Genomic DNA, 24,030 nt, shown 5'->3' on the forward strand with positions numbered 1-24,030 from the left:
CAAATAGAAGGGAACATACGTTTTGCTGCCAATGATTTTCTGGCTTTGTTGTTCGATATATCTTTAATATCCCTGAAGCAGGATGAAATTTCCCCTCGTTCCATCCACCTTTAGGGTTTCTACATACGTATGCCATTGTTATTACTTTCTAACGCTGTCTCCTTGGATCTCATAAAGTGTACTCCAAGTGTGTCGTCTCATAGTCGGACATTGAATCAATGGCTTGGGCGCCAGGCTTGCATAGCCCCAAGGCCGTGAAGCCATACGCTGTTTCGCAATGTCTTTCTCGGATTTTGTATTCTGGTTCTATCTGAATTAGGCCTCAACTGAAAATGTACCTACCATTGGGGGTTTCACTGCCCCTGACGCAGAAGTCAGCGTACCAGTCCCTACGACCCCGGGGACAACTTGCCACCGAAGCAATATGACCAGACTTCGTCTTCTCTTACACTCCGAAAATGTCGAATGCAATACATGTATATACTTCCTCTCATTCCATGATCTCTTACCGTACAGTGTGAACTAGCTGCGTGAGTTGATCAAGACCCAGAAGGCCAAGCAGATGACCAAGACTGAGCTCTCGTAGGGCTTTGATTGTAAATTTCGGGGTAAGACACTTAATTCACAGTCATGGACGTTACAGGGAAAAGGCCAGTTCGAGCGTTTATATATTCTGCCAGCAGACGCCATACGAATTATATGTTGTATTTCTTGCAAGACCACGTTGATATCGGCAGTATATATCCTACTTCCTAAAAGACACTGAAGACACATACGAATTAGGAGTTCTAACACTTTTAATAGTCAGCGTAGGAACTGCCAATGTTGGATCTTGTCCATGCGATGTCTTATAGTTCCCGCTTTGCCTATGATTTGCAGTCTATCTATCAGCTCACGCCTTTGGGTGATGTTTTAGAGAGTTCCCCGAATATACTTGGCTTACTTACTATATTCAGGGGTTCCCCTTTTTTCTCTTTCTCCAGCTGGCATATCTTGTCGCCTGTATATAGGCAATTGAGATTCGGAAACCATCACAGTAACAACCAATATCCTTGGATCAACTAGTCGAAGAACCATTTGTCAATTGGCAGACTTCAATATTCATAAACATCTTTCAATTATCCTTTGGACCTAGTTAGAATTATCCCCCTTTCGGGGCGAGACAACGTGTTTGGATGGGCGCTAGACCGACTGACCGCCTTGAGAGCCACTGGAACCTTTCCCTACGACATCGATTCCAGCCACTTTCAATCCCCATTCCTCTTGAAGTTTATTTCCTCCTTGGAGCTCGAGATTTACCTATATCTCGTGTCCTTGCCGTCCTGTCAAATACTGCGCTTCGCCCATGCTTGTTGCGAGTTCAGACTAGGCTGACAGCATCCCGTGTCTCCAACTTGTCCCTCAAGGCACCCAACGATTGTGAACTCATTAGAAGGCGGGGAGTTAAGCTCCTCCTAGGACACAGCAATGGCTGATACCGGTAAGTAATACTTAATATTCCTTGCCAGAGCCAAAATGAATTGTGAGAGAGCTTCGGCGCACTCAAGAGAAACGCCCGCCTACCTCCGTCATCATCACCCCTCCCCTTCATGCACCCGCTCTCTATATGCGCGACCCAGCGGAGCTGACGGAACACAATATTTTAGCACAGCGACACCCGAATCTTCACCTCACTCCAGAGGAAAAGCGCGTATTCTTCCAGCTTTTCCAGGCTGCCGATACCACCAACCTCGGGGTCATCACCGGTGAAATCGCGGTTCCATTCTTTGAGAAGACTCACCTATCCCCGGATACTCTCGGCCTGGTATGTGGATAGAAGATGGGTGTTGGATCGCAATAGTGAGAGGGATAGCTAATGAGTGGTCTTGTAGATATGGCAAATTGCCGATAAAGAGAACAGGGGCCTCCTGACCCCATCTGGCTTCGGTATTGTTCTGCGTTTAATTGGACATGCCCAAGCTGGCCGTGCACCTTCGGACGAGTTGGCTCTGCAATGTGAGTGATGTTCCCTTTAGAGAAGTGGAATTCATGCTGATCGCGCACCTATTCATAGCTGGCCCTCTGCCTCGTTTTGACGGAATTGTGGTCGACACAACGGCAAGCGTCCCGGAATCCGGAACCAAAAGCCCTCCACCTGGAGCCAATGGACCTATTCGTGTTCCCCCCCTTCAGCCTGATGATGCCAATAAATTCGTCTCGCTCTTCGAGAAGTCGGACGTCAAGAACGGGATGATCTCAGGTATGTAGCTCTTTCCTGCAGATAAAGTGCCAATCTAACACGTTCGCTATTTGATCTATAGGCGAAATTGCAAAACAGATCTTCGAACGCGCTCGGCTCCCAAATGAGGTTCTGGGTCGCATCTGGTTTTTGTCTGACACTAAGCAGCGAGGTGCCTTGGATGCCACTGAGTTTACCATTGCCATGCATCTACTGACGTCATATAAATCTGGCGCCCTACGCGGTATCCCAGCGACCCTCCCGCCTGGTCTGTACGATGCGGCAGCTCGCAGGGGACCTCCTGCACGGGTGTCTTTTGGGGCGAGACCCGATGTGCCCCCCATCCCGGCCATTCCCCAGCAATTTACTGGCCCTCAGCGAACTACAAGCCCTATGAACCAAGCCAATCGCTCCCCCTTTGTAGGCTCTCTTTCCGCCCAGGTCACCGGTGGTGACTGGTTGATTACCCCACAAGAGAAGGCCCAGTTTGATAGCATATTCGAGACTGTTGACACAGCCAAGTTGGGACTTATTACTGGAGACCAAGCTGTATCTTTCTTCATGAAGGCCCAGCTTCCTGAAGAGACGCTTGCCCAAATTTGGGACCTTGCAGATATCGACGCAGACGGCCAGCTGAGCCGGGAAGAATTTGCCGTGGCTATGTACTTGGTGAGATTGCAGCGTAGCGGCAAGGAGCCGCTGCCACAGGTAGTCCCGCCCGCGCTCATTCCGCCCAATATGCGCCGCCAAGTGCCCGCACCAATGGCAGCCCCCACACCTCCCCCGGCTCCCGCCCCCGTTGTGCGGACAGCTGCCGATGATTTGTTCGGCCTCGATTCGCCCGCGCCGCCATTCTCCCAGCTTCAGATGCCACAGTCTACCGGAGGCTCCAATAGTGCTTTCCAAACTCCAGGCTCACCTTCCTCTAGGGCATCCCCTCAGACAGCATCGCAAACCTTCAAGCCTTTTATTCCAACCTCTACATTTGGCCAGAGCTTGCAGCCACAGATCACCGGTGCATCGGCGGCAACCCCGAGAGCAGTTCGCTCACCCCCGCCTCCATCGGATGATCTCCTCGGTGACAATGACCCCGAAGAATCAAACAAGTTGACCAATGAGACTACTGAGCTGGCGAACTTGTCCAACCAAATAGGTTCTCTGGCCAAGGAAATGCACACTGTGCAGGAGAAGAGGACCTTTGCTGAACAAAGCATTACACAAACCTCGCAGCAGAAGCGTGACTTCGAGGCACGTCTTGCGCAAGCACGGTCAATGTACGAGCAAGAGGTTACCAATTTCAAGGCACTCGAGGAGCGCCTCAAGTCATCCAAGGCAGAGACGCAGAAACTGCAGCAGCAATATGCCTTGCTGGATGGCAGCCGCCAGGATTTGCAAAACCAATACACGCAAGTTTCGACAGCCTTGGCTAGCGATGAGCAGGAGAATGCCAGCCTGAAGGAGAAGATCCGCCAGGCCAATGCTGAAGTTGCCCAGCTCAAGCCGGCACTGGAGAAGGCGCGATCTTCTGCGCGCCAACAGAAGGGTCTTGTTGCCATTAACAAAAAGCAATTAGCTACCGTCGAAGGCGAACGGGACAAGCTCCAGGGTGAAATTGACAGCCTGGCCAATGAGACCCCACAGTATTCCCAGGAGTCCGCAACACCAGCCGGCAGTGTGGCCGATGTTGTAAGCCCTGCTGCCTCTACGACAAGCCAAAACACAAACCCGTTTTTCCGTCGAACTGGTAGCTCGAGTGAACAGGCACGGTCCCCCGATGTGTCAAATGATCAGCAAAAGGCATTTGACAGCCTCTTCGGACAGCCATTCGCAGCTTTCCCTGCTGCCGGACCACCACCCACTTCGTTCCGCTCCGAGTCGCCACAGGTTGCAGTCACATCTCCTATTACCTCTGCTGTTACGACCCCATCAGTCTCTCCTCCGCCTGGCTCTTTGCCTGGTGCATTTCCTTCTGGGGCCTTCTCTGAGCCACCGCCTGCGAGCCAGTCCCGACAACTGACCCCAAACTTCCTGCAGTTCAACGATAATCAGTCTGTGACGTCGTCTACTCTGGTCTCGCCTCCTGCGAGTCGATTCGGCGGCACTGAAACCTCTGGAATCGCTACGCCTTCCCAGGCGGCTAGCAGTGATTATGGACCTACATCCGGGGCAGAATCTAGCGACTACACGCGTGCACCAACCTCAACTTTTGAAGGCACCCCGGCACGGTCCCCGTTTGAGGAGGAAGGACAAGACCTCTCAGTTAGGTTCCCCGAGCCATCCAAAACTGTTCAGCAGCCCCAATCTGCAGCAACTCCTGTCGCCAATGAGAGCCAGGTCGAAGACGGCAAGGACCTAAGCTTTGACGAACTGTTCGGCAGCAAGGCACACAAACGGTCTGAATCCCAGCAAGATAACGACTTCGAGGAGGCGTTTGCTTCTATGAAGCCTGTACCTGGAGCTGAGCAGCCAAATGGAGCTGCATCAGCACGTCCATCCGAATTCCCCCCGATTCAAGAGCTACACCATGACGATGACGAAGATGAGAGCTCTGATGACGAGGGTGCTTTTGGATTCGAAGATAATTTCACGCCTCCCGCACCAAATGTCCAAAAGGAGACCCAACAGGATTCCATTGACGCCGCTCAGCTGGCTGCTTTCCCTGTCCCGGGAACCTCAAACAAACCCCCATCTCCTGGGGTGCTGCAGAGCCTTCCAGAGTACGAGGCACCTAAAGAAGATAACGTTCATCTTCCTCCTCAATTCAATGGCCTATTGCCCGAGCGCGGCGATCCGACTGTGGCACCGGATGCGCCTCATTCAGTGGAGCACACCACAGGTGCGCCAGTTGTAAGCAATGAGACCAACCGTGATTCTGTCTCGGATGCTGCTATCCCACCCGGTGGAGCGAAGGTGGGAGGACCGGACTTTGAGGCAGCCTTTGCGGGAATGAATCTTGCGCCCGCGATCGAAGCGGATGACGATGACGACGACGAGCCACAGGGTCAGGAGGTCAAAAACACAACTGACTTTGATTTCTCTTTCGACTCCCCGTCCCAGAAGCAGCAAGCTGTCTCCGGTGCCGATGCCCAATCTAGCTCGTCTCAGTTCTTTGCTTTCGAAAACAATATCCATGCATCCGCCGCCCCGCCGGTCGGATCGCCCAACGGGGGAGAACCCAAGCCGGCTGCGCTGCATGAATGGGACACTCTCTTTGCGCCTCTTGACAACGCCAAGCCTGATATCGGCGAAGACGCGAACGATGCGAAATCCAAGCAGCCCGGATGGGCTCTGAACAACGACACTGGCGATGACCTGATCCTTCAGCGGCTGACCGGCATGGGTTTCACACGGGATGAGTCCTTGGATGCCTTGGAGAAGTATGACTATAACCTTGACAAGGTAAATTGCCTTCCACGTTCTGTTTTACATCATACTAAATAAAGACTAGGCCGCCGACCATTTGACTTCGAGGACTTGATTATGACACCCTCCCTTTCCCACTGCACATATCTCCTACATATTCCTTTGCGTTTGCGCCTGTGTCTCTCATCCCTTGATGGAGGCCATGGACCTGATGGCCAATCCATCGCTTCCTTTGCATCGATGTTTCCCTCCGTTCGTCCGGCGCTGTGTATATCGTTTCCTCTCATTCCCTTTCATTTCCTTTGCTCATGTTGCGCCCACATTGGTATCCTATGGAACCGGCTTCTTGCGCAATGCCACTTGCTCGGAACCAAGGATTTTGGTGTGTTTTGTTTGTTTTGCCTGTGTAGTGTAGTTTATAATAATCCATAATCGAGTTAAATATTTGATTTTTCTTGGCGTAGCTGAAACACGTTGCTTCCTTGCGACAACACCAACTCTTTGTCTCCGAACTTTCTCCTTATCTGTTGTTTCAAAACAAAAGAGATGTAGCACGAATCCTTAGACAAGATAACCTACTCCGTACTTAGAAGGGTCTTTCTCTTTTCACATTAAATACCTTGTCTAGCTGGGCCGTGCAGGGTCGGGTCGGGTCCGATCGAAAGCGTTCGGCCATTTCTGTGGGTCCCACGAGATCCCGATCGGAACGAAAAGGGGAAGTCACACAGATCGGCATCTACCCTCGACAGGTAAGGACTACGATCCTCAAATGATAGACAGGCACAGCCTAGTACATCCTTAGGGTTGTCTCTATTGTCCGACCTGCGAGATACTAAGGGGCAAATGACCTAGACTCGCGGTAAGAGCGTTGCTTGTTTAAATCCAGGAACTGTTAGCAATCGGTTTGTTTATATAGCGCATAAGCTGCTTGATCCCTGTAGAATCGATCCTGATTGGCTGGAAATACATGGCCTGAGCCCACCACATTGATCTGGACACACAGCTTCATCGCCATTATCAAGAGTAATGAGGCTATTTAGAACCCAAAGCTCTTGAAATAGCGCCATTTTGGTATATATAGGCTTTGTACTCCGCACTCCGTCATTGTTAGCGTTTTGACATCAAATGCAATTCGTTCTGTCGAGTCTTGAATACGTAAAAGCACGCCATCCCGGACAAAGAATACTCATCGGCACAACGTGATATTACAAACTCTATATATCTTTTTGTTCATTTCAATCAAATTCAAATAGATGCCATGTTGGCAATTCTTGTGACTGTTGATCTTGTTATGGTCTGAGCTATGTCGTACACTCCCGAGGAGCTCAATCGGATTGCCATTGCAGGGCGAATCTCTTCAGTTCTCTCTATTCTAGGCTCATTCACAATAATCGGCGCCTTTGCTCTTTCGCGACACTTCCGGAGCCCTATTCATCGTATAATATTTTTCAATGCCTTTTATAATCTGTTCGACTCTGTCGCCACCATGATATCCACTAGTGGACCTGCAGCTGGGGATACTTCGTCGCTATGTCAATTCCAAGGCTTCGCTCTACAGATGTATGTGGAATTGACAGAAATTTGTCGAGGCAGTTTTGTTCGTAAAGAGATTCTGACACAAAAAATATAGGTTTCCAGTAGCCGACGTGCTCTGGACGTTCGCAATGGCCTTGGATACATACTTGGTTGTCTTCTATCACTTTGATACTCTGTCTTTGCGCAAGCTCGAAGTCAAATACATTAGTGTTATCACTGCTCTCTCCTTCATACCTGCCTTTGTCTTTCTCTTCATCCGTGGTCATGAGAAAGGTCCTATATATGGCGACGAAACAGTGAGTACTAATCGACTTGAAACTAAACATTGAGGCTAAAAACTTCTATAGATCTGGTGCTCAGTAGCTCGCAGTTGGATGATCCTGCGCATAATCTTCTACTATGCACCCGTATGGTACGCATACATCTATTCGCCCGCCCAAGCACTCTTCTAATAGTTCCACAACAGGCTGATAATAGTAATCGTCCTAATACTATATTCTCTCATCGGTATCGAGATAACCAGAGTCCGCGACGAGTTCAAACTGAGCGAGGACGATCACATCGCTCTGACCTCTAACAATTCCGCTAGCAGCATCACGACAAGCGCGGATGCGAGTTCTCGGAGAAAAACCGGGTTGACCCCAGAATCTACCATAACAAGCGAGATCACGGAACAAAATACGTTCCAGCGTCCGCCTCCGTCCAGAAACGCCTCGACTACTTATCAAACACCAAAACAGAGACGTGTGTCGCTGAGGCAGTATGTGATCATGCCATCGCTCTTCTTCCTAGCGATGTTGGCAACGTGGATTGCACCGACCATCAACCGTATCGCGGAATTTGCGCATCATGAGCATGGATCTTATTCGCTTCTGCTCTCTGTGAGTACGTTGGGGTCCCTGCGTGGCTTTTTGAATGGTGTTATTTTCATCACTATTGGTATGAAAGGGTGGAAGAGACGAGCTTCGGAGAGGAGGATGGCTCTTAGACAGGTAAGATTTTCTTTTTCTATCTCCACCTCAGTTGAGTAGCTGCTGACTTTACAATATTATAGAATAGAAATCTTCGTGGGTGACATGGATCTCATGATGCCATCGTTCTGCATGTTCAAATGATACCCTTGCTATTTTGTAAATAGAATTCTGTGTTAATGTATAACTCATTTTATCTGATCCATTGCCTACCACGGTTACATATATACCACTACAGCTAAGCCATGATGACAGCAAATCCGGAACTTGATCTATACAAAAGTCAGACAGCTTTCACATAAATGAAGTATATAGCAATCTCTCTTTTTTGGAAGAGAAATCTGACCTAGTTGCGGTTAGTTAGATGGCCCAGAACGCACTTCCTGTATCCCCTCGAGTCTGATCATAAACCGCGCTGCTCTTTGGCCTTCGAGACCCATGCCCATAGTTTCGCGTCCGCGATGAACATCTTCGCATTTCGAAAGCGATTCAAATGCGGTTTATTGCAAACACCCCAATTGGAAACCACCGTGAGATTGCGTGCCACTGTCGAATCTATGGTATTCCTAGAATAATCCCTTTGCCATTTGCGGATTTCAGCAATAGGCCTGTCTTCTACTTGCATCTTTTCGTACAGTCGCACATAATGGGGCAAGTGTCTCTGTGAGATGATAAAAGACTCAAGATCATAGTCAGGAGTGTGAACTGTATTCCAGAGGGTGCGGAAAAGACGCAAATCGTCGGTCGAATCAAACGTAAGAAGTTTAATAAGAGACCAGGAAAACTCGCTGTCCTCTAGAATAGCGAGTGCGTCGGAAGAGAGAAACGACTGCCTTTCTATATGACACTTTGGGCGGGACGCCTCCTTATACCCCGCCCGAAAGACCTTGATAAGGTCCTCGCCAAGTGCATATCGGGATTGGGGGAGCCCAGGAGGAGCCAATAGGATCGCCAGCGGGACGGAAGAACAAAATGACCAGTCGATTATTGATGTAATATTGAAATCGTCGTCCACAAAAATATTGCCGCCACTTAAATCAGGGTGATGCAGAGGAAATGGATCCGGTAAAGAGTGTGTTAAGTAGCCAGTTGTGCGTTGGGCCATGAGGTCTTTGAGGGAATCTCCCACAATGATGTAATCCAACCGATTCTCCGCGGAATCAATCTTGGCTCCAATGGCCACAAAGCCGTTCCAAAGATCACAGGCATCCTGATGGGCAGTATCGTTCTCGTAGTCCTCGCGGGAAGGTATTGGGGCAACGAAACAGTGCGGCGTAAGAGGGAGGGACTCTGCATGATGTAACACGGCAGTTATCAGACTGTTGTAGAACTCAGACTCTGTTGCAAAAGGTCCACGAGGAAGTTCGTCTAAAGAGTACCGTTCGTGGAGAATATGACCCCAGGACATGCATTCCCTTAACTCGAAATTATCATTCAGACATTTTGAAGCGGCCATCCTTGTGCCTTGCTCATTAAGATATAGGAAACGCCGATCAAATAGTCGGTAGATGCACTATTTGAGTTTAGTGAACGAGTCGATATCTCCTGTTATATGCTCTTACCTATACGAATAAACTTCTGGGATGGGAATATCCGTAACCTTTCCAAGGTACTTCAGTGTTGAAGCCTCACTCGCAAGAAGCCGTCCGCTCAATTCACTCGGGAATTGACCATAGTCAGATCTAGGTGACTGCATGATCCATTCACCACCATCCTCAAATTGGACAGTTACTGCCCAATTGAAACTACCATTCATTGGCTGTTGGCTTGGGTCGCAGGAACAATGTATCCCGTTCCGGCATGCAGTTGCCAAGCTGCAAAGAGCACCGGTATTAAATGTAGCATAGCGGAAAATAGCACTTGGTACGATTCTGTGGTAACATTTGAAGCTTCCAAGGTCTCGAGCCATTGAATGTGGCTTTCTCCGGCAGTCTACTTCTGGTAATAAAAGCCAAGTGACAAATGTGTGGATTGATGATCTTTGCTCTAAACGAGCAGACTTTACTAGGCAAAGTGATATCAAAAAAGTCATTAGAAATGACTACAAGGCAACTATTACTCCCTTTCGGATGATTGTTCCTCCGGCGATCGAATTCCGGTTAGCGTTGAAACAACACAACACTTCGTGGCCGAGGTAGCACGGTCATTGTTCCCTTCCAATCTATTCTGCAGCAGAAGTAGTGGCACTAATTAAGGCGCAAAGCTTGACGTCCAGGACCCCAATTTTCCTACTCAGCAAGGGCAACGGGCGACTAAGTATACCATAACCCTCTCATTGGTTATGTTTCCAGGTAGTATTCTGAAAGTGCAGTATACAGTCTTTCTATATTACGACTACATTTTCGGGAACACAACGGACCTCGTAAACGAGGAATTCCTACTAATGGAGAAATTTGTATCTCCGACGCATATGACTTGACAGGATTTTGCGAGCATTCCGCTGGCCATTGCTATTCAAGCTAGCCATTAGTGGATTTCCCAGAGGGATCCTTAAGGTCTATTGATTTCCTAGTCTTTGCCTATCAGCTCTGTTCATTATATTTACCAAGTTAAAAGTCATATACATCTAAGTAGGTAGCCGCGCCTTGTATTGTGTTCATGAAGTTAGTCTTTTAAATACAATTCCCAATCGACTTTTCCCCGGAAAGTTTCCGAAGTTTGAACCTTTCTAGGCAACCTAATTCCCTAATTCCCGCAATCTCCACTATTCACGGTCCATGTATATAGTATATCCACGCTCTATTGGGCAGACCGCCTTGTTATTTATCTTGTTGCCTAAACAGGGTGTAGTAACCGATCCTAGTAAGGGGAATGACCCTTAAGGGAGAATACCACAGCCAATCAGCATGCAGAGCACCTGCGGTATCCACTACTTAAGCTTTTGCCGCGGTTCATGCAAAGCTTGGCTTCGGGCTTAATCTTTCCTTTCGAGGTTTGGATCTTTATACCAATCTGCTTGTCTAAGACTAGAGACTCGGGTTCTCTTGTTTATCTACTAGCTAATATACCATATACCATCTATATGTAAAAGCTTATTTCAATGTAAGACAAAAAAACCCCATTTCCAAGGCAGAAACAGTGAGCCCGGTGTAACTTCGTATGTTCTGTGGGGCTGAATATACTATAGGGTCAGCGAATTATTTATAGATCGTGGCGGTTTAGTACAGGCAGATCAATTTCTACGGGGATATGCGGGGTTTACTGTCTACAGCCACGGGGGCTGAGGTTGTTGCCCTACGCCCGGTCTTTGTTACGACTCCTTTCCCAATTCTCCTCAACCTTTCCGATTTCACAGTCAACAGGTCTCCAACGCGTGCTGCGAATAACGCGTATTACAAGCTTCGATTTTCATTCTTTGTTTTCTTGCATCATTTCTCTTTATTACTTCCTGTCACTTCGTTTCGGTTTCGTTTCTTGTCCATTCGCTGCGACAATGGACCTTCTCAAAAGACACCCTCACCCAATCCCCCTGGGTACAAAACAACTAGGACCAATCTCCGATTTGGCACCATTTTCAGCCTTGATCATTTCTCTTGTACTGGTCATATTCTTCCTCGTTCGTTTTTATGTCCTCGAGGGATTTCTTATCCGCCGTCTGTACGGCTCGATCTACACAGAGATGAGCGAGCTGAACCGTCGTGGCTTTGTGAATCACCACATTGCTGGTGTCACAAAGGTCATCATCTTGATAGTCGCCGCATATCCGTTCATCAGTGTTGCTTTCTGCAAAGGGCCGTCATTCAATACGCCCTTTGTCAAAGGCTCAGTAGTGACACTGGGTGACATACTGATTGTGGTCGCCCAAATTTTGATTGGGATATACATTTTCGAGCTGATCTACCGTGTGAAGTTGTCACCCGTGGCCGTGATGCACCACGTTGGGACAATCTTCATTGGCCAAGCGGCCATAGCCATCAGTCTGCGACCTTTACGTGAACCCGACACGTATATCGAGTTCGTCCTCTGTACTGTCTGGGGTGAGTATATGAGGCTCTGGTCTAGAAGCAAAACGAAAATCAAAATCAGAAATACTAATATGATTCGGGCTTAGGCGCATTCGACGCCGTGTTCGAGCTATTCCCCCACTTCGCTATCATCCTCTACCGGGTCTTCCCAAGACGGCACCAGCTCCTGAGCAGGATCTTCCTCATCTCCTGTTTCTCAACCGCAGTGGGGACAGTCACCGAGACGGTTGTGACGATGTGGTTATTTGGAAGCACGTGGGACCGGTGGCGGCTTGCCTTCAAGGTTGTCACGCCGGTCCTACATCTGGCGTTCTCCGCAGCCCAGGTCCATGGCAGCCTTGTCTTCTGGCGGATGTACCGCCGACAAAAGCGATTCCAGAGAGAGGCCGACACCGAAGCCGAACTGCTCGGTAAATGATTTCGGGCGGATTACGGTGGGGGGCGCCAATTCTAGCTTGGCCACGGTTGATGCTGTTGAGAAGGCACGTTAGTGCCATTGTATGTAGGGGCTTTTAAGGACACGAACAATGTACAAGTACTTTTTTTCAAAGTGAGACATCAAAACTTTGGTCTTGTTTTGTGTAATTTATTCAAATTCAGTCCAAAGAGCATGTCAAAGAGTAAGCTAAACTTGTAAGCTTATACAACCCAGATATCAAAGGCGATAATCAACTATTATGTCGTTTTATGTAGTTATGTATACGGATGCTTTCTAGCTAGTGACACCATCAAATAGCCCTACTTCCAATGTAGACGGGAGGGATCATATTATAGTCTAGACCAAACGGCCAGGTTCTTAACATATTTTGAACAGAACCGTAGACTTTTGCGGCAAAAGACATCAAAGCCGATTGGTTTCAATATTCTTTTCAAACGAATATCCACTTTTGGTATGTTTGGTGATTTATGAATTCTGCATATTATCAGTATCATACATATTGCTCTCGAATTAATGCCCATAATCCCATGGTATTCTACCTGAAAATCAGTAGCCTTGTGCATCTTGAATATATTCTCGTTTATTCACGTTATCAGCAGTCATAGCGAGCTTGGAAGGCTGCATATACACATCCAGCTTAGCAGGGTTATCAGGGAAATGTTGGAAGGGTTTGGGGAAGGTTTCAATCCTAAAACTTTGGTTCTTTAAGGCGCTTGGTCGCTATTCAGCCTGAGGTCCGGGGTGCTTAGGCCGTATTTCCATCCATGGGTATATGCATAATGTGCCTAGCGGTAAACAGGTAATCAGATATGCATGTAGATAGCTATGTTAGCTGTAGTAGTCAGTGAAGTCATATGGTTTGGATTGTATGCTTGACTCATCGTATTTGAAAAGACCATGGAACCAGCAACTATACAGGATTGTCAAAACTGTGTGGCCATTGTAAAGCATTGATCTTCAATATACGAGATGAACCCCTGGGAGTTCCATTCTCGTGAAAGCAGTCCAATTGCTTGCTATATCTGGATCTTGGATCGTCGTTGCCTAGCATCATACTCTGTGACTGATGCCAATTCTCGAGTCAGTACCCGTCAAATAGGGATGCTCAGTAATCATCACTGCCTCGTAAGGCCGCAGCGATGCGGTTTCTCCAAAATAAATGTCGGCCAATTCCGTCAATGTTTCAAGGTATTGTGACAATAATCAATCCAAAATTGATACTGTATCAAAAGGTTTAGCAATATACAATAGCAGGCAATGAGTCAAGATAATCTGGTAAAAATTAGGGTCTGTTAATCACAGTTCAGCGTCCAGATAATAATAGAACGTGCAGGCCTCAACCCCTTGGGCATGGCCGCCTCATGAGAAACAAGACTTTGTCCCCTTCCATTCTTCTGTCCTCCTTGATTTAATAAAATCATTAAAATGCATCGATTAGAGGCATCTCTCCATTCATCATATCATTATTTCATCACCATCATCAATTGCAGTATGCGGGGTTACGAGCCACTACTAAGTGGTCTTCTCATGTTGTTTGGCCATTCGCTGCATGTTAAGGCCTATGATTGGTTAGTTTCCCGTTAAAATTCTGCGAGGAAACATTGAGTCTCTGCGAACTTACCGAAGTCTTCCCACGAGCGCTCTCCGTACTTCTTTCGAGGACTTTTTCCATGCATAAGGTTGTCGAACCTTTGCGAGTTATGCATCAAGATGTAAGCCAGTGTATTTACACATGTCACACCAGAGGAAAGAATCCACACACGGAGGATGGTCAACCAGGATGTGGCTTGACCGAAGGCACCATATGCGGCCATCAAGGTTGCGGTCAGATCGACAGCACCCACGGCGGCGATAAGGTAAAATGATGGGCAGTTTGCCCAGAACGATCTCGATTTAGATCCACTGATGCGAGTTATCATAATCAACCAGCTCTGAGTCAGAGCAATCTCCAGGAACAAGACCTCATCTCGTGAACCCCAGCCTTCGATAACACCGCCGTCCTCGCCTTGCAACAGAATAGTGCCCAGAGTCACCCAGGTACCGACTGCGAGAATGAAGCCCAGGACAATTGACTCTCCCCAGAGCCTTGGTTGGTTCCATTTGACAGGGGACTGCGAATAAGTAGCGTTGTCATATGCAATGGCCAAGGTCGCAATGTCGGCAAAGATAGCGAGAAGAACAATCAGGCGGAGGTCGAGGGTCTCATTCTTGATCACCATCCAGAGTCCGAGGAAGATCTCCAAGTGAATGGACAGGGCGATCCGGAACACCACATATGAGTACATGCGGTGGAAGATCTGCCGAGCGATCTTGATCGCCTCGATGATTGCGGACAGACCGGGTGCCAAGAAGACAATGTCAGCAGCGGAGCGGGCCGCATCCGACGCGCCCTCCACCGCAATTCCCGTGTCCGCCTTTTTCAACGAAGCAGCATCGTTCACACCATCGCCAGTCATCGCCACCAGATAGCCGCGTCGCTGGAGAATCTCAACCACGCTGTACTTGTGCTGGGGGTAGACTTCTGCGAAGCCGTCAGCGGCCTCAACAAAGTCATTCACTTCCGAGCCGGACATGGAGCCGGCGCCAGTGACACCAAGTCGTTCGGCATTGTAAATGTTGGTTCCGAGACCGAGTCTACGTGCCGTTTCACGTGCAATAGCCACCGCATCTCCAGTGAGCATCTTGACAGAGAGTCCCAGTTCTTGAGCTTCGGCAAGTGTCTTAGCAGTGTCATGGCGTGGGGGATCCAGGCATGGCATGATTCCCAGAATCTCCCATGGCCGTCCTTGACGCTTGCGGGCAACTCCGAGTGCACGGAATCCTCGACTAGCAAACTCGGTGACCTTATCCTCATATTCCTTGAAGAACGGCTCGCACAATGTGGTTTCCTTCTCCACTGTTCTCAGGATGGTCATAGGAGCACCCTTGACACAAAGGACCTTCTCACCATCCAGAGCTTGCACATAGGCAGTGACCTTCTTTGACACCGGATCAAATGGAGAAAAGTCAAGAGTCTTGTACGAGGCGATCTGAGATTTGGCCCACGGGTAGTGGCGAAGACCTTTGAGGAATACCTTGTCGATGGCATCGACGCCGCCCTTTTTTCGAGTTGCCGCAAGACACGCAGTCAGCATAAGCTCTTCCGCACTCATTCCGGGGGTTACATATGGAACTCCCAATTTCAATCTGTTGCGAGTGAGTGTTCCCGTTTTGTCTGAACAGAGGATCTCCACTCCAGCCAATGACTCGATAGCTGAGAGCTTTTGCACGATAGCCTGATGCTTGGCCAGGTAAGACGCACCAACGGCCATTGTCGTGGTGACAACCACGGGAAGACCGACGGGGACTCCGATCACGGTGATTGCGACCGTGAACTCAAGTATCTGGACAATCGGATTTGAGCGATAATAACTGCTGATCCACACAACCAGCAGGGTGAGAAGCACCAGAATCAGAAGAACACGGGCCATTTCGCGCAGGACCCGAGTAAAGTGGCCATCGTTATTGCCAGCCTTGTTAACCAGGACCGCTGCATTTCCGACAAAGGTGTGATCACCAGTGGCCGTCACAACCATGATCCCAGCCCCGCGTTTGACTACCGACGAAGAAAAGACAGGGTCACCTTTGTGTTTATCCACAGCGAGAGACTCCCCCGTGATTCCAGACTGATCAACCTGAATATAGGCCTTGTCGCATACCAGTCTGCCATCTGCCGGAATGATGGTGCCCTGAATAGGATATTAGCCTGAGTCTTTTTTTCCTATTTCACCCCTCATGAACTCACATCTTCCACGTGAATGATATCACCAAGAACGAGGTCTTCGGCATTTATCTCCACGATGCAACCGTTACGAACGACCAGAGATCTCAGGGCAAGAGTTACCTTGAGGCTCTCGACAATGTTCCCCGCTTGGTATTCCTGGGCAAATCCGACCGCGGCATTCAGTATGAGCAGGGCACAGATGATTCCGAAATCTATCCAATCTTGCAGGCCGCCAGCTAGAAGAATGGTAACCTGGAATTGAGAAAACAGTGTGAGCATATATTTTTTCCAAACACGCTATAGTGGTCAATGATCAATGATGATCTTGCTTACCTCCATGACCCACTGGACTGGGCCATTGAAGAAGGAGATGAATTTGAGGAAATGGTTCCGTTTCTGCTCCTTCATGCGATTCCAGCCATACTTCTTGCGCCGAACGGTCACCTCTGCGTCGTTGAGACCCTCGTCGACCTTGGTTTCCAGCAGAGAAGGAGGGAATGGGCGAATTTCCCCAGCTCGGAGAGTGGTTGCATCATCGTCAGGTTCATTGCCATCTTCGGCCTCCAGTTCATCAATGAGGCAATCCAGAGATTCTTCGCTCTCTTCCTGGAAAGAGGTCATAGGTTTCAATGTCTCCGGGAGAGAAAAGTCGTCGTTCTCTTTAAAGCCAATGACGCAGTCTTTGCTCTCGCTAACGATGGAAGCATGCGTTTCAGATTCGGAAACCGCATTAGGACCAATTTGAGGATGGTCAGGGGATGTCGGAGTGCGCTTGGAACGGCGTCGATCTTCCTGGGCCTTGGCACCAGCAAGTAGACTGGAACGAAACAGTCTAACTTGATCTTTCTTCTCGGATAGCAAGCTGTCGCTCTGTCCACTTTCATCTTGCTGTTCAATAGGAGAAGTGTCCTCCAAGCTGTTGCTCAAGCTGGCACGAAACTTGTAATATTCCTCTTCATCCTTGGATTCTTGGGAACCATCGTGCTTCGACTGAATATGGCCTTTATTTTCCTCTCCGGAAGTGGTGGTCTTGTTCGGATGGAATGGAGATTTGTCGAGGAGCTTGGACAGGAAAGGCCGCTCTCCGCTAGGGCCTGAGTTCGAATTACCTGAAGGGCGAGTCGAGGAATCTGAAACCACCCCTGCCAGGAGACTGGTCTGAATGGGAGGCAGTTCAGAATGGTCTCGTCGCTTGAAAGGACTGGGAGATCGGTTATGCTCCTGGTTCTGTTCCTGGGAACGGCCCCGTTGGTCGCTCTCAGAGAAAGTTCCACACGGCGGAATAAAAACAATACGAGAACCATGCTCGTCCCTGACTTCAGGAAAGGGAGGTCCGGGCGGATGACTCCTGAGAGGTGCGTTCCGCTGATCCATCGGGTCAACCTTGGGTCTGGCCATGATGGCGAAACGGTAGTAAGATCTGAAAGGAATCAGCAAACTATCAAACAAAAACAGACAAATCCAATTCACAGGTTTGTGCAAGAGGTTTGGTCTGATACATCATTGACTCTGATACAGCAAATTGCATGAAACATGAACGGGAAGTCACAGGGGGGAGGATGTTGCTCTTCAGATAAGCACGCCCAGCTCTCAACGGATGAAAGAACAATAATCCAGGAAGATACATACCTAGAAGAAGGGGTTGATGCTATGGCTTCAAGAGATATGGTTATAAAAGGTGAAGGAGAAAGAAAAAGGGTTGCAAGTGTTGCAGGAGAAAATATTGGAAACGCCGAGCCTCGGCATCGTGGGTTTTATATCGAAGGAACGACCCTCGATGACTAGGCGCCAACTACTATCGAGGACACATGGCCCATTACAAACGCCTGCCTCCGCCTGCCAGGGCTTTTTCCGACATGCAGCGTCATTATCGGCCTATAGAGAATGAGCGAATACTGTCAGAAATTGCCTCTTCATTCTATCTATAGAAATTCTTCGAAACTACGGCAGTGAGATTCAGGATACTGACCGGCCATACGCTTGAAGAAGGTATACTGGCTTATCGGAACCTGAGAATGAGTGGCAGGCTACGGCGTGACAATGAATCATGCGGCACCCTGGTCCTGGAAAGGAATCTGTCCAAGAAGTGACAGAAATTATATTCACGATGACACCAATTGTTCGGCTAGTGAAACTTTGGGAGTCATTACCAACTTCGCCTTGCCTGTCAAGCCTCACCGGGACAAAGATAAGCAAAAATAACAAGGTGTCTTCAAATATTCAATTATATTGTGTTGCTCTCAGTTGACATTCAGTCAATGGTATTGAGTGCAATTCGGGTGGTGAATGTATTGACTCTTCGCAATATCCGATTCAATTGGAAAGCGCGACCATTCAATTGATTGGCATGTGTGTATTAAATGTGGGAAATCCGAAATTGGAGTTATTCAAAGTGAATCTTGTTAGACAAATTAGGGCAAATTCAAAATGAAAGCACAACAAAAGCAGAAGCAAAAACAAAAACAATAACAAAAGATGTTTCAGTTCAGTTCAAGAGTACTGCCGTTTAGGGCAGCTATCAGAACGGTGGCCTGAGGCACAAATCTGATGTATTACATAATCTCACGTCACTCACGGGTCTTCAAATTCAAGTCTGATATAACTGCCTGTTCATGTAAATCGATTCAAGATCTTCCACATCTCATATGGTTAATCAAATAGACTTGTGCTTGTTTATATTCATGCTTAGCTTTGTTGGGGTCGAATCCACTATGGTTGTTCGTTTGTGCTAGACACTCGAAAGTGGAAGGCTCATGACTATCTTGATAACTTGAACATAGCTGGGTCACTTTCCCTCTTCGTGCATTCCCTGATATTTACCTTCTCGACATCGCACATTATCAGCAACTATGACTCGTGAAATACCTGGTTTCTATTATGGTAAGTCGTGTTTTGCTGCGCTTCTTCCCTTCTGCCGAGGTGCGCGAGGACAGTACGTAAAGGCACGGGCTGTTGACTTCCAGCGACACATACGGGCTGTATCGAACTGTCTAGCCATGCCACTGTTTTATACGCGCAGTGATCAACCACCCTTCTACACACACTGACCGAGTATCACAGACCCGGAGAAGAAGAAGTACTTCAAGATCCAAGCCAACCATGTTGCACCCCCAAATGCACAATACTCGCAGCAGTCCGTGAAGCGAAAGCGGTCTGAGCTAGCGGTCAGTAGCAGGGATCTATGTATTTCATCAGATTCGCTAATCAATCGCAGACACATGAAAACAAAACACGGTTCAGACAACGTGAGAATAAAGAGATGATCCGAAAAGCGCCATCGTTGAGACATCCCTTGGTCAATCTCCAAAGAGAGATTGGAGCCATTGAATCTTTCTCCCGTGCGAGACAAGAACAGCAGGCTCGCATTCAGGCCAGCCAACTACACCGTGGAGAACTCCATCGTTTCGAGCCATGGCCTAGCTCGTACAGTATCCGATATGTCTTGCGCAACCCACGTTCTGGGACATTGATTGCCGGTGAGTTTCACTGGCTTTTATGATCTCGAAACGTGACTAACACGCGCGACAAGGCTCGGCTCGCGGATATGAATCGTCTGTGTCGTAAGTTGATGAGTTTATCGCTGTCGAATGTCAATTACTACTAACCAGAGAGTAGGGTCTGTTTTCCTGATATCGACGAGTCACAGTGGAGCTATGATCACACCATGGAACGGGTGCTATTCAGGGAGCCGTATTCGGTGAGCACAATCGACCCCAGCACTTCGTTCCACTGAAGGCACATTTAACACCCCATTCTAGTTAGGATCGATGTCTTTGAGCCACTCAGGATACCTACTGTACGTCTCCATACGAGGCCGTTCGATATACTCACTGCTAACAACTCCAGTGCAACAATGAACGAAGGACCGCAAGGTGACTGCTTCCTTTCGGCTCATCTCCTCCCAGAGCCCGACGAAGGTGGCAACTACCGCTGGCCAACATGTACGACTCCATATGTATCTCTATCCCTAGACACCGCGCTTACCCAAGACCTTGCAGTCTCTCACCCGATTCGGATCAGACCCCATTACCCGATGTCCTTCTGGTGCTCCGCGGCCCAGCCCGCAGGGTCAAGCGCCTACTTCGCCATAGGAACTTCAGAAGGGCTACACACCCTAGAGGGTACCAGTAGCCATTGGACCCTATCGAAGAAGCCATTTAAGGGCAATATACTTCCAACACGCACCAGAGCACCCCCCAAGTACAGCAGCCAACGCAGCGTGCATGCCGTGGAATGGATGTCGCAGGACGTGATTGCGGCGGGACAGAAAAACTCCAACATCTTCCTCCACGACATGCGCAGTGGTGGCAGTGCCACACGTCTCCGACACAACGATGCTGTGATGGAAATGAAGCAGATGGACGAGTACCGGCTCGTGGCGGCGGGACCTAGCTCGGTATGTGACGCTGTCTACGCCTTCTTCTTCTCTTTTCTATCCGATACGACGTCCGGGCTGGTTTTAACTGACATTCACCTCAGCTACGAATGTACGACCTCCGCTTCGCGCCAAAAATGCTTGAACGTCATGATTTCTCAAAGCCCTACCTAACTTTCCCCGAATCCTCTTCACTACCGTTCCCAACCTTCGATCTGAGCACCGAGCTCGGTCTCCTGGCTAGTCGTAAGCTCCCCTCGATCATCAGAGTATCCCAATTTTAGTTCGTCCGATGCTAACATACACCTCACTTTAGCATCCCAGGACTGCAAAATCCAGCTCTTCTCTCTCCAAACCGGAATGCAGGTGTCCTCCCCTCTCACAGGGCATCAATATTCTTCACCACCTAGCTGTGTACGATTCGAGTATGGGAATGATACGCCGGAGTGGCGGGGCCCGCATGGACCGAGTTTGTTGGTTGGCACGGATGATGTGGTCGAGCAATGGACCTGGTAGGTAGTATGGCGCTGGTTGTTTCTTTGGTCATCCATTTTCTCTGCTATAAGGATTTTACCTTACGCATAGTCTTTGGCGTTTCTTGGCGATTGGGTTTTCAGCTACTTTGTTATTCTGCGTTGTTGGAGTTCGAATGCAGATATTGGATTTGTGCTGTGTGATGATTATTTTCTGCATGCGAGCATGCATTATTATGGTAGGTACACTGGAGGATTAGCGACGTCGAATCTCCAAGATATCTTGCGAGTCTATACCCCTGCGCACACCGTAGGAATTAGCCATTCGAGGGAGAACTCGATGGACATGGCCTTGCAGCAACACGCAACTCCACAAATACAAGATAATCAAGCAATTTATTGGCATACGGATAGGCAATGATCAAGTAGAACGATGACATGGGTATAATTGACCTAACCACAAGTAAAACCAGTATGCAATGCAGGGCCAAAAAGCCAAGAACTCCCGTTGATAAATGCAAGAACAAAGCACCAGTACAAAGACCAACTCCTTCATCCCAAAGAAAAAACGAATCAGTCCAGACCGCCAGCCAACCACTCACCAACCTCGACACCAATACCCTTAGCCAACTCACCGACCCAGTCGCCAGAGACGTTGACACACCACTTATCTCCCGCATCGGCAGTGGTATTCCCACTACTAGTCGCCATGGCATTGTGGCTAGCAGCGGGGACAACGAGCCGCAGGCGTCGCAGGGTTGCCAGTTCGGCGTAGATACGGTCTGCAACGGCTGAAACTCGAAGTGGTGTTGCTGGGGGGTTCGGGTCGATCGCATGGTAGATGGCCAGGAGACGTTCTAGGGGGAAAGAACGGGCTGTAAGGATGGTGGACGGGCCGGCGATGCCTGCGCCACCTCCGACAGCTGATGTGGTGGCCGAGGAGGTCGCAAAGGCGGAGGATAGTGTTGATTTTGTGATGCGAGTTTTGGTTCGCTTTCCTTTCTTGTTGGGTGTTGAAGGGTCATCGTTTGCGGCTTGTCTCTCTTCGGCCTGGGCTTGGGAGAGGACTTTCAAACGTCGACGGTGGTGGGCACGCTTGTTCCGGGCTGAAAGGGATGAAGAGGAGAATTTAGAGAAGAAGATTGTATCTAGTCGTTGAGGCGTGTGCGACGCCAGATATGCGGATGTGAGGATCAAGGTCGAGAAATATGGCAGAGAAGGGAGAGCCGAAGGCATAGCGGTTTTTGCCAGCGTGGTCCGTTTCTCGCCAGCAGGAGCCTCATCGGGAACAATGTGGTGCACCAGCGCAGACTCGCCCTGGTGTCGAAAGATGACTCTGTTTTTGACAAGCAGCCGCGAGAAATCCCACTCACTGTTCCCGCCCGGGGGTGTTTCGCCATTCACTACAGGCGCAACAAACCGAGGCCACAGTCTTTCACATATGGACCGGAAATCCGGTATAGAGCCTGCTGTTGGTCCCACCAATGAGTCGTAGACTGTAGATACAAAGTACGGGTATACCCGAGAGGAGGTTTCATCGGGCAACCCATCCACGACCGGCGCATCCGAACTGAGAATAATGTGGATAGCCTCCTTGCGGGTATAGGGAGGGAAGCTGACGTGTGGAACAGCCGCGCTTTGGAGGAATAATGGCCGTGGGGTCGAGCTGAGGACCAGAACAACACATAGAGATGGAATCTACAAACCATCGGGTTAGCAACATTTTACACTTGCAAAAGTCGTCCAAAGCGGCGACTCACGATATCGCCTAGCCGCGCCAGCGCTGAGAGCAAAGTATGCGGTGCCTCTCTTTGCCTGTCAATCTCATCCAGCACCAGCACGAATTTGCCTAGGGTTTGAACGGGCCTCGCTGCCAGGCACTCCTCAAGTAAGACTGCAAGGCCACTGACGTGCTCGCATCTTCCCTTGCCGGAGGTCTCCCATTCTTCCTTCTGGCCCAGTGCCTCCAGTGTATTCCATAGTATTTTCGTCAGGAGATGCCGTCCCGTAATACATTCCGAGCTTCTGACAATGGCGTGTGGCACTTCGAGGGTAGCGAGGACGGCCCGGAGGATAGTCGATTTGCAGGTCGCAGAAATACCATGGACAACCAAGGTTGGAGGGCTAGGAACGTGAGGCTATTCCAATATTGAGAGTCAGTCACTTTCTCCGAGGGTGATTGGCGAATGTAAGGAATGCATAGTACACTCACATTCAAAAGACTGGCTAGCTGCCGCATCTGGACATTGCGACAAGGCCATTGTGTGCTCAATGAGCTGGCAACCTCTTTTGGTAGCATGAGAGGCCCAGTCGTTGTTTCGGACCTTGTAGGCTGACTTGGTGTCAAAAGCAAGTTGTGGTATCCTGCTAAAGCTCCGAAGGGCAGCTCCTTTGGTACGCACGTGATCACGCGTCGCGCTGCAGAGTTGACAACCTCGGAAACTTAAATGAACTACGAAGATAAAGAAATAGAAATCTACTAGAGTTGGAAATTGAGAAAATTGTATGAAAACTTATTTCAGCTTTCCGTTGCTAAAATACATGCAAAAACTGTGTGCAGGATCATGCATGACGAATATCTGGTCCGAGGACCAAATGGCACCTATCATCAATCTGAAGAAGCAATAAGCTGGCCGGAAAACAACCAAGGTCATCAATGAACAAAGGCTCCAGACTCATTGTAATATCCATGCTCGGCTCAGCTTGTATGCGACAATGAACCAATGTGAAGGATGGGCACGACACAAAACGCAGTTCGAAAAGAGCAAAGCGCAAAAGTACAACGATGAATGGGTAAAAAATAAGAGTTGAAAATCACAATGTGGAAGCGAAAAAGGAAAAAAAGAAAGAAAGACAACCCAAGCCAAACGAACCAGTCCTCAAATTAAGGCAATGGAGTACCAGATTGGTCCGAGGAACGATCCAAC

At 48.8% G+C, this 24,030-nt stretch overlaps 7 protein-coding genes across 7 annotated transcripts; 4 read left to right on the forward strand and 3 right to left on the reverse strand.

The window, feature by feature from the left end:
* Positions 1-1,467: 1,467 nt before the first annotated feature.
* N7518_007863 (EF hand domain protein) lies at positions 1,468-5,696 on the forward strand (the record flags this gene model as incomplete). Its single annotated transcript, XM_057188790.1, has 6 exons — positions 1,468-1,480; positions 1,647-1,804; positions 1,872-1,995; positions 2,054-2,239; positions 2,301-5,617; positions 5,667-5,696. 6 exons carry the CDS (start codon positions 1,468-1,470, stop codon positions 5,694-5,696), a joined length of 3,828 nt encoding a protein of 1,275 aa, XP_057040493.1.
* Positions 5,697-6,884: 1,188 nt separating this feature from the next.
* gprI (putative cAMP receptor (Car4)) lies at positions 6,885-8,148 on the forward strand (the record flags this gene model as incomplete). Its single annotated transcript, XM_057188791.1, has 4 exons — positions 6,885-7,141; positions 7,212-7,413; positions 7,465-7,529; positions 7,584-8,148. 4 exons carry the CDS (start codon positions 6,885-6,887, stop codon positions 8,146-8,148), a joined length of 1,089 nt encoding a protein of 362 aa, XP_057040494.1.
* Positions 8,149-8,491: 343 nt separating this feature from the next.
* N7518_007865 (uncharacterized protein) lies at positions 8,492-9,844 on the reverse strand (the record flags this gene model as incomplete). Its single annotated transcript, XM_057188792.1, has 2 exons — positions 8,492-9,601; positions 9,665-9,844. 2 exons carry the CDS (start codon positions 9,842-9,844, stop codon positions 8,492-8,494), a joined length of 1,290 nt encoding a protein of 429 aa, XP_057040495.1.
* A 1,677-nt stretch (positions 9,845-11,521) lies between these two features.
* On the forward strand, positions 11,522-12,471 carry N7518_007866 (uncharacterized protein; the record flags this gene model as incomplete). Its single annotated transcript, XM_057188793.1, has 2 exons — positions 11,522-12,065; positions 12,140-12,471. 2 exons carry the CDS (start codon positions 11,522-11,524, stop codon positions 12,469-12,471), a joined length of 876 nt encoding a protein of 291 aa, XP_057040496.1.
* Positions 12,472-14,004: 1,533 nt separating this feature from the next.
* N7518_007867 (plasma-membrane proton-efflux P-type ATPase) lies at positions 14,005-17,653 on the reverse strand (the record flags this gene model as incomplete). The annotated part of the gene is made up of 4 exons (XM_057188794.1): positions 14,005-14,051; positions 14,114-16,220; positions 16,277-16,507; positions 16,589-17,653. The coding sequence occupies 4 exons, from the start codon at positions 17,651-17,653 to the stop codon at positions 14,005-14,007; spliced, it is 3,450 nt and encodes a 1,149-aa protein (XP_057040497.1).
* A 1,451-nt stretch (positions 17,654-19,104) lies between these two features.
* Positions 19,105-21,146, forward strand: N7518_007868 (uncharacterized protein; the record flags this gene model as incomplete). Its single annotated transcript, XM_057188795.1, has 8 exons — positions 19,105-19,135; positions 19,316-19,419; positions 19,470-19,731; positions 19,864-19,952; positions 20,014-20,051; positions 20,102-20,651; positions 20,735-20,876; positions 20,947-21,146. 8 exons carry the CDS (start codon positions 19,105-19,107, stop codon positions 21,144-21,146), a joined length of 1,416 nt encoding a protein of 471 aa, XP_057040498.1.
* A 530-nt stretch (positions 21,147-21,676) lies between these two features.
* N7518_007869 (origin of replication complex subunit 5 family protein) lies at positions 21,677-23,402 on the reverse strand (the record flags this gene model as incomplete). Its single annotated transcript, XM_057188796.1, has 3 exons — positions 21,677-22,801; positions 22,864-23,241; positions 23,316-23,402. 3 exons carry the CDS (start codon positions 23,400-23,402, stop codon positions 21,677-21,679), a joined length of 1,590 nt encoding a protein of 529 aa, XP_057040499.1.
* Between the last annotated feature and the right edge of the window lie 628 nt (positions 23,403-24,030).

The sequence above is a fragment of the Penicillium psychrosexuale genome (assembly GCF_028828465.1).
Source record: "Penicillium psychrosexuale strain IBT 29551 chromosome Unknown utg000004l, whole genome shotgun sequence".
In the NCBI taxonomy this organism is placed as follows: Eukaryota; Fungi; Ascomycota; class Eurotiomycetes; order Eurotiales; family Aspergillaceae; genus Penicillium; species Penicillium psychrosexuale.